Source organism: Bos indicus x Bos taurus, chromosome 25 (genome assembly GCF_003369695.1).
Source record: "Bos indicus x Bos taurus breed Angus x Brahman F1 hybrid chromosome 25, Bos_hybrid_MaternalHap_v2.0, whole genome shotgun sequence".
NCBI classification, from domain to species: domain Eukaryota; kingdom Metazoa; phylum Chordata; class Mammalia; order Artiodactyla; family Bovidae; genus Bos; species Bos indicus x Bos taurus.
In genome coordinates this window covers 6037961-6051998 of record NC_040100.1, presented here as the reverse complement: position 1 = coordinate 6051998, position 14038 = coordinate 6037961, and the positions used below count along the sequence as shown (strand labels likewise).

Genomic DNA, 14038 nt, shown 5'->3' with positions numbered 1-14038 from the left:
ATTTTTTCCACACCCTCTCCAGCATTTATTGCTTGTAGACTTTTGGATCGCAGCCATTCTGACTGCCGTGAAATGGTACCTCATAGTGGTTTTGATTTACATTTCTCTAATAATGAGTGATGTTGAGCATCTTTTCATGTGTTTGTTAGCCATCTGTATGTCTTCTTTGGAGAAATGTCTATTTAGTTCTTTGGCCCATTTTTTGATTGGGTCATTTATTTTTCTGGAATTGAGCTGTAGAAGTTGCTTGTATATTTTTGAGATTAATTGTTTGTCAGTTGCTTCATTTGCTATTATTTTCTCCCATTCTGAAAGCTGTCTTTTCACCTTGCTTATAGTTTCCTTTGTTGTGCAGAAGCTTTTAAGTTTAATTAGGTCCCATTTGTTTATTTTTGCTTTTATTTCCAATATTCTGGGAGGTGGGTCATAGAGGATCCTGCTGTGATGTATGTCGGAGAATGTTTTGCCTATGTTCTCCTCCAGGAGTTTTACAGTTTCTGGTCTTATGTTTAGATCTTTAATCCATTTTGAGTTTATTTTTGTGTATGGTGTTAGAAAGTGCTCTAGTTTCATTCTTTTACAAGTGGTTGATCAGTTTTCCCAGCACCACTTGTTAAAGAGATTGTCTTTAATCCATTGTATATTCTTGCCTCCTTTGTCAAAGATAAGGTGTCCATATGTGCGTGGATTTATCTCTGGGCTTTCTATTTTGTTCCATTGATCTATATTTCTGTCTTTGTGCCAGTACCATACTGTCTTGATGACTGTGGCTTTGTAGTAGAGCCTGAAGTCAGGTAGGTTGATTCCTCCAGTCCCATTCTTCTTTCTCAAGATAGCTTTGGCTATTCGAGGTTTTTTGTATTTCCTTACAAATTGTGAAATTATTTGTTCTAGCTCTGTGAAGAATACCATTGGTAGCTTGATAGATCTAGCAATCAGAATCCAACAACACATTAAAAAGATCATACACCATGACCAAGTGGGCTTTATCCCAGGGATGCAAGGATTCTTCAATATCCGCAAATCAATCAATGTAATACACCACATTAACAAATTGAAAAATAAAAACCATATGATTATCTCAATAGATGCAGAGAAAGCCTTTGACAAAATTCAACATCCATTTATGATAAAAACTCTCCAGAAAGCAGGAATAGAAGGAACATACCTCAACATAATAAAAGCTATATATGACAAACCCACAGCAAACATTATCCTCAATGGTGAAAAATTGAAAGCATTTCCTCTAAAGTCAGGAACAAGACAAGGGTGCCCACTTTCACCATTACTATTCAACATAGTTTTGGAAGTTTTGGCCACAGCAATCAGAGCAGAAAAAGAAATAAAAGGAATCCAAACTGGAAAAGAAGAAGTAAAACTCTCACTGTTTGCAGATGACAGGATCCTCTACATAGAAAACCCTAAAGACTCCACCAGAAAATTACTAGAACTAATCAATGAATATAGTAAAGTTGCAGGATATAAAATCAACACACAGAAATCCCTTGCATTCCTATACACTAATAATGAGAAAACAGAAAGAGAAATTAAGGAAACAATTCCATTCACCATTGCAACGGAAAGAATAAAATACTTAGGAATATATCTACCTAAAGAAACTAAAGACCTATATATAGAAAACTATAAAACACTGGTGAAAGAAATCAAAGAGGACACTAATAGATGGAGAAATATACCATGTTCATGGATTGGAAGAATCAATATAGTGAAAATGAGTATACTACCCAAAGCAATTTATAGATTCAATGCAATCCCTATCAAGCTACCAACGGTATTCTTCACAGAGCTAGAACAAATAATTCCACAATTTGTATAGAAATATAAAAAACCTCGAATAGCCAAAGCTATCTTGAGAAAGAAGAATGGAACTGGAGGAATCAACCTACTTGACTTCAGGTTCTACTTAATAGATCCTTTACCTCTAATGGTAACGGTAATGGAGAGGAAGAGAAGGGCATAACTGAGATGGGAGTAAACGAGGAGGAGATGTATAGCTACACCACTTTAAAAAATTCTGTATCTGAAGTCTTTCCACATGTTATACTGATGTAGTCTAAAAAACTTGAGAATGACCAACAGCAAGGATGGGAAGTGCTACTGGTAATCACACTCTCCATTCCTTACCTTTTCTCCTGTGGTATGGCACATGGGGAAACTCTCCACTGGGTCCTGTGGGCAACAAGGACTAGATCTTCTTCAGATTGTTTTCTCCAAAGGGTTCGATGGAAAGGGGCAAGAGAGTCTGGGTTTCAAGATGGTAAAATAAACCAGGGACTCTAGGAACTGTTTCTCTCCATGGTTAACTGGCCCTTGGAGATGAAATTCCCATGTTATCTTCTGAGCCACAGTCCTCAAAATATCCCAGTCCCCTGACCCCTACAAACAAACTTCAAGCAAAGCCCTTTGGGAATGCTTATCTCATGCACGATGCAAGCCTAATTGGCACCCTGAGTAATGGTTTCCAGAGGAGATTTAGGGTGTGTCCTTTGGGTGGGAATCCCTGATGCCATGTCCCCCATTTGCCTCTGCTGACATAGATCCTCTGGGTTTAGGGAAGTTTTATTTCTCACAGATGATGCTCCTCTTCATGACTGGCTCAGGTCAGGCCAAGTCTTTCCTCGTTCTAGCTGTTATGATTCCTGCTGAGGAAACGTCATGTTGTCAGGAAGGGGCTTATTCTCAAAACACCAGTGCTAAAAGCCAGATTCTTACTTCATTAAGTGGGAAAGGAGGTGTAAAGCTAAGAAGAGAGTGCCTTGAATGATCCAATAGAACATGAAATCCAAAACAGATTTTTCTTTTGACTTTGGACTCACTGATGATGACACTGGTATTAAGTATAGCTTCTTAACCAGGAAACATTAACGTAAATGGTTATGATTCAAGTGCTCATTGCTCTTTGGATGGAGAGGTGGCTCATATGTTTGGGGGCAGAGAAAGCATATGCATGATTCAAAGACTCAACTAACAGATTAAAGAAAAGTTTAGTTACTTAATTTGTGCTGATGCATGATGATGGAGTTCAAAATCTGAACACATTTTGCAAGAGCATTCCAGAATTACATACTGTCGTGCTCCTGCTGATGCTCTGTCATTCAGAGATTTAGTGTAAACAGCAAAGACTGTGTAGACGATATCCTCTATCTATTCCTCTGTAAAAGGCAGTTTTGAGAGTTATGATGGGAATCTGATGAACGTCTCAGAAAGGACCTGTTTGGATGTTCAGTAGCTAACGCGTGTGTCAGTGTGGAAGTATTCTGCACCCTCTGTTTCACTACTGTACTTGTGTTCCCCACAAGAAACTTTTACTTGAAACTAAGGCATCCTCTGGCATTGTCAGCATATTACTGGAACCCTCAAGTTACAGGCTGATGATTGGTGATTCCATGAGGAAAGCAGCCTGAGAAGGCAGAGGAAAGTCTCTTGAGGGACATAAATCAGACTAGGGAAACTATTAGTGAAGTTCCTATGGGAGGAAGAGAGGCATGAACCAGACAATGGGGAAATTTATTATGCTATGGAGATTTACAGAGAAAGATAGAAACTAATGAGGAAAGAGGGAAGTATGTGGATCCCTAAGTAAAGGGAAATGTATGGATGTGCTGATGGGGCGAGAATGACCAGCGGGAATGTGGGGAACACTGGGCTCTCAGACCACAGGAAGCTGAGTTTGAAATAACAGTGTAAGGTGACAGCCCTAAGATGCTCCTCTGCTGCATGAAATGGAGAGAGATTACTGGTCAAATTACACCTGGAAGAATACATTCAATCCCGAGTTCTTCACTCTAAAAAGTAAGTAATCTGGAATACATGAAGATCCAGGAAGATGCTTAGAGGGAAAAACACAAAGAGGGAGAGGGTGGGTATTTGGGGATCAATTTAGAGTATTTTTTTTTAAAGTTCACTTTCACTGTGGAGATTGAGCTCTTATTCTGATCAGTATTCATATGAGAATTAGGTAAAGGGCTGATTGGGAAATCTGGCTGATTAAATGTTGTGATCCTAGCTTTATCAGCCTGATTTGTAATTTTCATGCTCTCAGGTCTTCCTAGGTCATATCTTTCCTGTTTTCAAATACATAATCATGGTGAGTTTGTTATGTGTCACCTTGGCACCCATGCGCCTCTCTTTAAACTATACTTAATCTTCAATTGGAGAAGGCAATGGCAGCCCACTCCAGTACTCTTGCCTGGAAAATCCCATGGATAGAGGAGCCTGGAAGGCTGCAGTCCATGGGGTCGCTGAGGGTCGGACATGATCGAGCGACTTCACTTTCACTTTTCACTTTCATGCATTGGAGAAGGAAATGGCAACCCACTCCAGTGTTCTTGCCTGGAGAATCCCAGGGGTGGGGGAGCCTGGTGGGCTGCCGTCTATGGGGTCGCACAGAATCAGACACGACTGAAGTGACTTAGCAATCTTCAAATAAAGACAATATCAATGTACCCTTCCACCTACCTGGATACAACTAGCCCATGTACAACCAAATAACATGTAACCCTCTCCCAAGAAGAATATATAAAACACACTAACCTTTTATCCATAAAAAAGGTGAAATTAATTTTACTCCTAATTCATACTCTCCTTTTATGTCCTGTAATTTAAATACTGAGATATGAAGCTAACCATATTAATATATCTTATGTTAGACAAAGGGATGACTGAGTGAAATAAACAGAAATATTTAGTAAATATATCTATACATAAAATATTCACATATCAATAAGTAAGAAATGCCTATATTTCAAGTTTTCATTCTGCAGCTGCTCACACAGTCATGGCTGGTTTTTCTAAATACCTTCTTTCACAACCCATTCCATATTCCCTTTGTCTTCAGTGGGTCATGGTTACTTGTTTAGTGGGAGAGCATCCCTAACCTTCACTCCTGAAGGATCTGGGCCGTTAGCAGTCTTGTCTGAATTGGGTTGTTGTGATTTTCCACTGATTTTCATCAATGGACATTTGAGTACAGAGAGCACCCTAGAAAACCTGAATTCCAGACTTGTCTCTCCTTATTCCCATGTAGTAGCACCTCGGGTTTCCCTTGCTAGTCAGGATCTATCACAACCTCTAGCAGAGTAACTTTCTTTGCTTGTTGACTCAGTGATAAGAAGAGTCCGAAGTGGCAGGGTGGCAGTCTCAGCTCTCAGTAAACGAAATTGTGTTGCCTGATGAAGGAATTCCTTCCTTTGTAACTCGCAGAGCCTAAACGTGTGAGAGTAAAAAATTTGGCAGTGGATCCCAGTTATAAATGTTACCATGGGGGACTCACTCCCACTTCCACCTCTTGATTTCTGGTCCTACGAACTGTTGCAATAGGAGAAACAGCACCATAAATTGATATAGAAATTTAGAACATATACCACATCTTAGAGGACAATGCCCCAGCAATATGAGGTGTTGTCAACTACCAGTTGCTGTAACTGAGGCTTCAGAAGTCTGTTTGGGCAGCTGTCTCAGGATGCTGGAGAGTATGGAATAGACCAATGGATTCCTTCAACATGGGCCCATCCCCACATTTCATTTGCTGTGAAATGAACTCTTTATTTGGCAGTAATAACATTACTTCATGGAATAATATTATGGTGAACAGAGCATTGTATATATCCATAGGTGGTATCTTTTGACAGCAGCGCTGTAAGAAAGGGAGGCAAATCCATACGTAAAGTGTCAACTCCAATAAGAAAAAAGTAAAGTCCCTTCAATAATGGAAGCTATCCAGTATAATCAGCCTATCGCCAAGTGTCTGATATCACTATGGGATGACGTCATATCAGGGGCTCAGAGCGGGGTCTCTGCTGGCAGATGGGCGCTCAGTGGTGGCTAGGCTGGCCGTGGTGACTGCAAGTCCATGTTGTTGAGCCCATGTAGAGCTCTATCCATGCTGCTATAACAAACCTGGGAGTCCATTGGCATGAACAGCACTGAGTGAGAAAGAAGGCCGGTATCCACAGAAGAGGTTAGCCGTTGAAAGGATGACTCATTTTGTGGGCCACAGCAGTGGATCTTTCTTCCTTGTTTTGCTGTGAATATCTGCATACTTTTGATGGTGTGCAGGACAGTTACAGGAGGCAGAAGGACGGCTTTGTTGTGTTTATTGGGGATGATGTGTCATTTAAGGAGATGTGTTAAGTATATGTTTGCCAAATATACTGAAGACGAACTCTGGAGTTTTTTAATGTGTCATCTTAGCTAGGATGAACTACATTTACTAGAATTCCCGTTGCTGTGAGTTTCTGGTTAAGGTGGGCCACCCGAGAGATTCTCAGGCAGATTTAGAGGGCAGGGGGAAGCGTCTGTTGTTGCCGATGTGCTGACTCCCCTCACTGGTGTGAGGCAGCCGTGGACCAGCAGTTACTCTGTCTTCCCCTGGATCTTCCTTTAGCTTCTCTGACTCCGAGGCCAGGACTGTGCATTAAGCCTTGTTAAGCAGGCCTCCAGATTGTGCAAGAGAAACCATGCCACCAATTCCAGAGGCAGCAATAATGACATGGGTCTCAGTCTGCCCTTGTGGGATTTATGTCACGTTTGTGGGTTCCAGTCTGACCTTGAGCTACCACACTTTTATACCCATCTTCCCTTCCTGACTGCTTGCCTCATGGAGTTCAAGTTCTAGAATCAGATAGAAAGGTGACAGCTTTACATAGACTGCTTAACCAGCTTTCACAGTCAAGTAAGGCCAAATTTCTATACAATCCATTAAATGTATATGTATGTATAAATCTCTTGGTAGTTCAGCTTTTCTGGTTAAACCCTGACTGATGTAAGAAAAGAACTGTATATATATATTTTTATATCATATATAAAATTTAGAGTGTATCTATAAAGTATATATACTTAAAAAAGAACATATGTATATATACACATATAAATGTATATATCTTCCTTAATGAGGAGAGACTTGTTTAGAAGTCTAGCACTAACAGAGCCTAGGTATTTTGAAATTTCAGAGGGATCATATTTGTGAGCAGAGATTTGAAGTTCTCTTATTTTAAAAAAGAGAGATTTCAATAATCAGAGCTGTAGAATAATTAGAACTAGAAAAATATTATTCTTCAAAATTCTTCTGTGGATCAGAAGAGGCTTATCGTCAGGTTGGATGAACCCCAGTATTCCTGATGTCACATTTCATCTCCACTTCCTGTTTCCCAGGGGCTGAGGACGGGGAGACGTGGCAGAGGAATCAGTCCTCTCTGGCAGACTTCGTCCTAGAAGGGCTCTTTGATGACTCTCTTGCCCACCTTTTCCTTTTCTCCTTGACCATGGTGGTCTTCCTTATTGCTGTGAGTGGCAACAGCCTCACCCTTCTTCTCATCTGTGCTGACCCCCAGCTCCACACACCCATGTACCTCCTCCTCAGCCAGCTCTCGCTCATGGAGCTGATGCATGTCTCCACCACAATCCCCAAGATGGCGACCAACTACCTCTCTGGCCAGAAGTCCATCTCCTTTGTGGGCTGTGCGACCCAGCACTTCCTCTATCTGACTCTGGGCGGTGCGGAGTGTCTTCTCCTAGCTTTCATGTCCTATGACCGCTACGTTGCCATCTGTCATCCACTGCGCTACTCTGTTCTCATGAACAGAAAGGTGACGCTAATGATGGCTGCCATGTCTTGGTTGGGAGCGTCCCTGAATTCCCTAATTTACACGGCAATCTTGATGCACTTCCCTTTCTGTGGGCCTCGACAAATCCACCACTTCTACTGTGAGTTTCCAGCTGTTGTGAAGTTGGTATGTGGAGACATCTCTGTGTACGAGGCCACAGTGTACATCAGCACCCTCCTCCTCCTCCTCCTCCCCATCGTCCTGATTTCTACATCCTATGTCTTCATCCTCCACAGTGTCATTCAGATGCATGGGAGTAAGAGAAACGCCTTCGCCACTTGCAGCTCTCACCTCACTGTGGTTTCCCTCTGGTTTGGTGCTTCCATCTTCTCATATATGAGGCCCAGGTCCCAGCGCACTCCACTGCAAGACAAAGTCGGTTCTGTGTTCTACAGCATCATCACTCCCACATTGAATCCACTGATTTATACTCTCCGGAATAAGGATGTAGCTAAGGCTCTGAGGAGGGTTCTGGGGAGAGACTTTATCATTAAAAGATTGCAAGTGCAGTTGTCCTGAGTACATTAGTGGAATTCTCATCAGCTCCTTAAATTGTTTTCTGTAAACTGCAATGATTTTTTTCAAGGGTCCGGAGCCGTGATGACTACTGCAAAATTGAAGTGGTTAACAAACATTTCCAGTATTCTCACTTGCTCTCAGGCATCGAAGCCCCATACAGTACCATCTTAGTCCATTTGGGCTGCTATAACAGCAGTACCAAGGCTTGGTGACTTAGACAACAGACATTACTTCTTACAGTTTCGGAGGCTGAGACGTACAAAGATCAAGTCTTCACAGTGCTAGACACGCTTTCATTTCCTTTTGATCTCTTTTCAAATGGAATCTTGCCCAAACATGCCCCCCTGATGAGCCTATTTAAAGCAGCCTCTTCACTCTTTGTCCCCTGATCCTACCTTACGATCATACTTCCTTGATATTGCATAACATTCTATTCTTACTGTCTGCTTCCTAGAGTGAAATTTTCAAAAGGGTAAGGAGTTTTACTTTGTTTTCTGTTGTCTCACCAATGCCAAGAAAAGAGTTTGACATGAAATAAGTACTCAATAACTACTTGTTTATGGGTTAATAAATGAAAGGGACCTAGATTGTCTTACTAGCTCACGTGACATGAAAGATAGCCACATATTAATCCCATGTAGATGCAGAGACTTGACATCTCAGTGAACTTTCCTGGAGTCTAGTGGGCTGAGGGATGCCAAAGCCACAGCCAAATATCTAGATCTTGCTTTTCCTACTAGTTATTCAGTCCCGGGACCATCTTCAGAAGAAAAATACTTAATGCTTGAGAGCAAAGTTATGCTTTCTTTGACGCTAAGTATTTTCTCTTTGAGAAATAGCTTTTCAGCATTCTATAATAAGATGAGCTGCCCTTTATGGGTAGGGTGCTATGTTATACACAAAGCCCTAAGGTTGGATTTGTGTTGTAACACTCCAATATCAAGTAGAGAGAATTTTCAGAGGAATGATGCCTGGGTTATTCCTGAAGGCACAAGGGTCTGATATAAGCAGCTAGCTCACAATCCTAGTTACAGAGAGTGGCTATTCTTCTGCTACGCCCACCCCCACTCTCTACACATATACACGTACAACTACGACCTTGTCCAGAATGCTATAGGCTTATCTGGGAATGAAACAATCTGAGCTAAGTTGATGGATGGTTATTCACGTAATGCTAACATCTGCCAAAGGTAAATAGTATAGTGCGTTATGACCCCACCTTGAGAAGAGTTACTGTTGTTCACTGTTGTTCAGTTGCTTAGTCGTGTCCAGCTCTTTGCGACCCCGCAGACTGCAGCACGCCAGGCTTCCCTGTCCTTCACATCTCCTGGAGTTTGCTCAGACTCATGTCCATTGAGTTGATGATGCCACCTAACTCTATAATTGTAATTATTCTTGATATATTCTAGATATTAACCCTTTGTCTTATACAGGGCTTACAAATACCTCTGTCATTCCATTGGTTGCCTTTTACTCTGTTGATTGTGTCATTTGATGGACATGTTTTAAAATTTTGATATATTCCCATTTATTCATTTTTATTTTTGTTGCCTGGGATTTCTGTGTCATATCCAAGAAAACACTGTAAATGCAATGTCATGAAATTTTCTCTCTGTGCTTTCTTCTAAGAGTTTTGTAGTTTTAGCTTTTACATTAGGTTTTTGATATATTTCCAGTTAAATTTTGAAAATGGTGTAAGGTAAGGGTCCAACTTTTTTCCACTTACTATAGAAATCAAATAGAATAAAATACTTAGGAATTAACTTATCCAAGAAAGTGAAAGATCTATACACTGAAAACTATCCAACACTGCTGAAAGAAGGTAAAGGTATGTAAATAAATGGAAAGATATCCTATGTTTATGAATTGGAAATATTTAAATTGTTAAGACTTCTTTATTACCCAAACTGATCTACAGAGCCAAGGCAAAACCTACCAAAATCTTGATGGCATTTTGTCTTCAAAAAAAGAAATATCCTAAAATTTATATGGAATCAAGGGACCTCAAATAGCCAATACAATCCTGGAAAAGACTAAAATTAGAAAACTCACACTTACTGATTTCAAAACTTACTACAAATTTATAGTAATCAAAAAAGTGTGATACTACCATATATAGGGATGTATAGACCAATGGAATGGAAGAGACACCTCAGAAAAAGACCCTCATATATACAATGAGATTATTATCATTGAGGATACTAAGATCATTCAATGGGAAAAGGACAATCTTTTCAATAACTGTGCTGTGAAAACTGGTTATCCACAAGCAAAAGCATAAAGCTAGACCCTTACACTATACAAAGCATTAAGTGAAAATGTATCAAATATCCAAATGTAAGAACTAAAACTATTAAACTATTATTTTCTTCTTAGAAGAAAACATAAGGGGAAAGCTTCATGATAAGAGGTTAACATCCAGAATACACAAAAATGACTACAATTCAAAGACAATCACAATAACCTAATCATGGGCAAAGGACTTGAAAAGAAATTTTTCCAAACAAGTTGTACAAATGGACAACAAGTACATGAAAGGATGCTCAGCCTCACAGATCATTTGATGTATAATTTATGAAAATCATCTCAAACAGGATTAATGGCTTGAAAGTAAGACCTGAAACCACAAAACTCCTGGAAGAAAACATAAGGGACAAGCTCCTTGACATCAGTCTTGACAATATTTTTTAGATACGGCACCAAAAGCAAAAAGAACGAGAGCAAAAAGAAACAAGTGGGACTATGTTAAACTAAAAAGCAAAAGATTTTCACAGCAAGTGAAGTGAAGTGAAGTGAAGTGAAAGTCTCTCAGTCATGTCTAACTCTTTGAGACCCCATAGTCCATGGAATTCTCCAGGCCATACTGGAGTGGGTAGACTTTCCCTTCTCCAGGGGATCTGCCCAACCCAGGGATCGAACCCAGGTCTCCCACATTGCAGGCGGATTCTTTACCAGCTGAGCCACAAGGGAGGTCCAAGAATATAGGTGTGGGTAGCCTGTCCCTTCTCCAGCAGATCTTTCCAACCCAGGAATTGAACTGGGGTTTCCTACATTGCAGGCAGATTCTTTACCAACTGAGCTATCAGGGAAGCCCTTCACAGAAAGGGAAATCATCAAAAAATGTAAAGTCAACCTGGAAAATGGGGGAAATATTTACAAATCATTTACCTGATATGGGCTTAATATCCAAAATATATCAGAAAGCCACACAACTCAATAGCCAAAACACACGCACATGTATAATACCGTATAAGAAATGAATCGCCAGTCCAGGTTCAATGCAGGATACAGGAAGCTTGGGGCTGGTGCACTGGGATGACCTAGAGGGATGGTATGGGGAGGGAGGTGGGAGGGGGGTTCAGGATGGGGAACACGTGTACACCCGTGGCAGATGCATGTTGATGTATGGCAAAACCAATACAATATTGTAAAGTAAAAAAAAATAATAGTAATAATGCTGCTGCTAAGTCACTTCAGTCGTGTCGAACTCTGTGTGACCCCATAGATGCCAGCCCACCAGGCTCCCCCGTCCCTGGGATTCTCCAGGCAAGAACACTGGAGTGGGTTGCCATTTCCTTCTCCAGTGCATGAAAATGAAAAGTGAAAGTGAAGTCGCTCAGTCGTGTCCAACTCTTAGCGACCCCATGGACTGCAGCCCACCAGGCTCTTCTGTCCATGAGGTTTTCCAGGCAAGAGTACTGGAGTGGGGTGCCATTGCCTTCTCCAAATAGTAATAATAAAAAAAATAAAAGATAAATAAATAAAAATCTAAGAAACTTAAAAAAAAATAGGCTGAAGAATTGAAAAGACTTTTTCCAAAGAAGACACACAAATGGCCAACAGGAATATGAAAATGTGCTCAATATCCCTAATCATCAGGGAAATGCAAGTCAAAACCACAGTGTGGTATCACCTCACACCTGTGAGAGTGGCTTTTCTCAAAAAGAACACAGATAATTGCTGAAGAGGATCTGGAAAAAAGAGAATCCTTGTGCCCTGTTGTTGTTGTTTAGTCACTAAGTTGAATCTGACTCTTTCAACCCCATGGACTGCAGCATGCCAGGCTTCCCTATCCCCTGGAGTTTGCTCAAACTCATGTCCATTGAGTTGGTGATGCCATCCAACCATCTCTTCCTCTGCTGCCTCCTTCTCCTCCTGCCCTCAATCTTTCCCAGCATCAGGATCTTGGGAATGTAAATTGGTAGAGTTACTATTGAAAAATATTCAGGTTCCTCAATAATTAAAAACAGAACCATATTATGATCTAGGAATTCCAGTTCTGGGTAGAAATTCAAGTACATGAAATCTCTGTGTTGAAAAGTTATCTTCCCCCCCCCGTTCACTGCAGTATTATTAATAGTAGTCAAGATATGGAAACAGCCTCAGTGTCTGTCTATGGATGAATGGATAAAGAAAAGGTGGCATGTATATACAATGGGATATTAGTTCTATAAAAAATAAAGAGTTCTTGTCATTTGTGACAACGTGGCTGGACCTTGAGGGCATTGTGCTAAGTGAAATAAGTCAGAGAAAGACAAATACTCTACGATATCACTTGTGTGTAGGATCAAAAAACCCTCCACTTTTAGATACAGAAAATGGATTAGTGATTGCCAGAGCTGGGGCTAGGGGTGGGGGAAACAGGAAAAGGTGATCAAAATGTAAAAATTTCCAGTAGTAAGATAAATTAGTTTGAAGGGTATAATATACAACATGGTGACTACAGTTAACAGTATGAATTGTATATTTGAAAATTGCCAAGAGATTACATCTTTTTCTTATAAAAGGACTAAATTAAAATAAAAGTTCAGTAAAAGAAAAAGCTATAACTACTTGAGGTAAATTAACAAAACTCATTTTGGTAATCATTTTGGAATATATACATACATTGAATCATTGTCTTGTACACCTTGAACTAACACAATGTCAAATGTCACTCACATCTTAACAGCAGTAGGAGAAATGAGTCTCACTCTTTAATAAAGACAAACAAAAGCCATGATGAGACACCACATCATGCTCATTAAGATGGCTATTACTAAAACAGCAGAGACGAGCAACTGTTGGCAAACATGTGGAGAAACTGGAGAGCTTGTGCGTTGTTGGCGGAACATAAAATGGTGCAGCCACTCAATAAAAGATTAAAAAAAGAAAGACAGTTACAGCAATTCTTTTTCTGGGTGTGTGGCCAAAAGAACTGAAAGCAGGATCTCAAGGTAGTATTTGTACACCCTGGTTCACAGCAGCATAATTCACAAGAGCCCCAAAGTGGAAGCAATTCAAGGGTTCCTTGATGAATGAATGGATTAACAAATGTGGCAAATATATATACAACGGAATCTTATTCATCCTTGAAGAGGAAGGAAATTCTGACACGTACTACAGTATGGATGAAACTTGAGGACATTATTCTATGAGAACTAAGCCATTCATTAAAATACAAACGCCTACAAGAGTCAAGTTCAGAGATGGAACCTAAAATGACGAATGCCTGGTGATGGGAAATAGTTTCACAGGTGTAGAGGTGTAGTTTGGGAAGATAAAAAGAGTTTTGGAGATTTGTTGCACACAATATGAAAGTACTTAATACTACTGAACTATATATTTTGAAATAGTAAACATGGTAAGTTTTATGTTATGGGTATTTTATCTCAATTTAAAAAAATTATGTAAAAACTTTTTACATAATTGGATTGAACTGTACCCTGTATTCAAGCCTGGATTGAATACAGGGTACTCTCATCATTAATGATTTTTTTTTTTTGAAAACGATATATATATATTTTTTACTTTACAATATTGTATTGGTTTTGCCATACATCAACATGAAAGGTATAATCCCCAAACCTACCACAAACATACATTTTAATGGGAAAAAAAAAAAACATTAGAAA

At 39.9% G+C, this 14038-nt stretch overlaps 1 protein-coding gene across 1 annotated transcript; it reads left to right on the top strand.

Moving 5' to 3' along the window:
* Positions 1–4380: 4380 nt before the first annotated feature.
* Positions 4381–10913, top strand: LOC113883756 (olfactory receptor 2AE1). The gene has a single exon (XM_027527727.1). It carries the CDS (start codon positions 7140–7142, stop codon positions 8142–8144), a length of 1005 nt encoding a protein of 334 aa, XP_027383528.1. The 5' UTR covers positions 4381–7139; the 3' UTR covers positions 8145–10913.
* The last annotated feature ends 3125 nt before the right edge of the window (positions 10914–14038 follow it).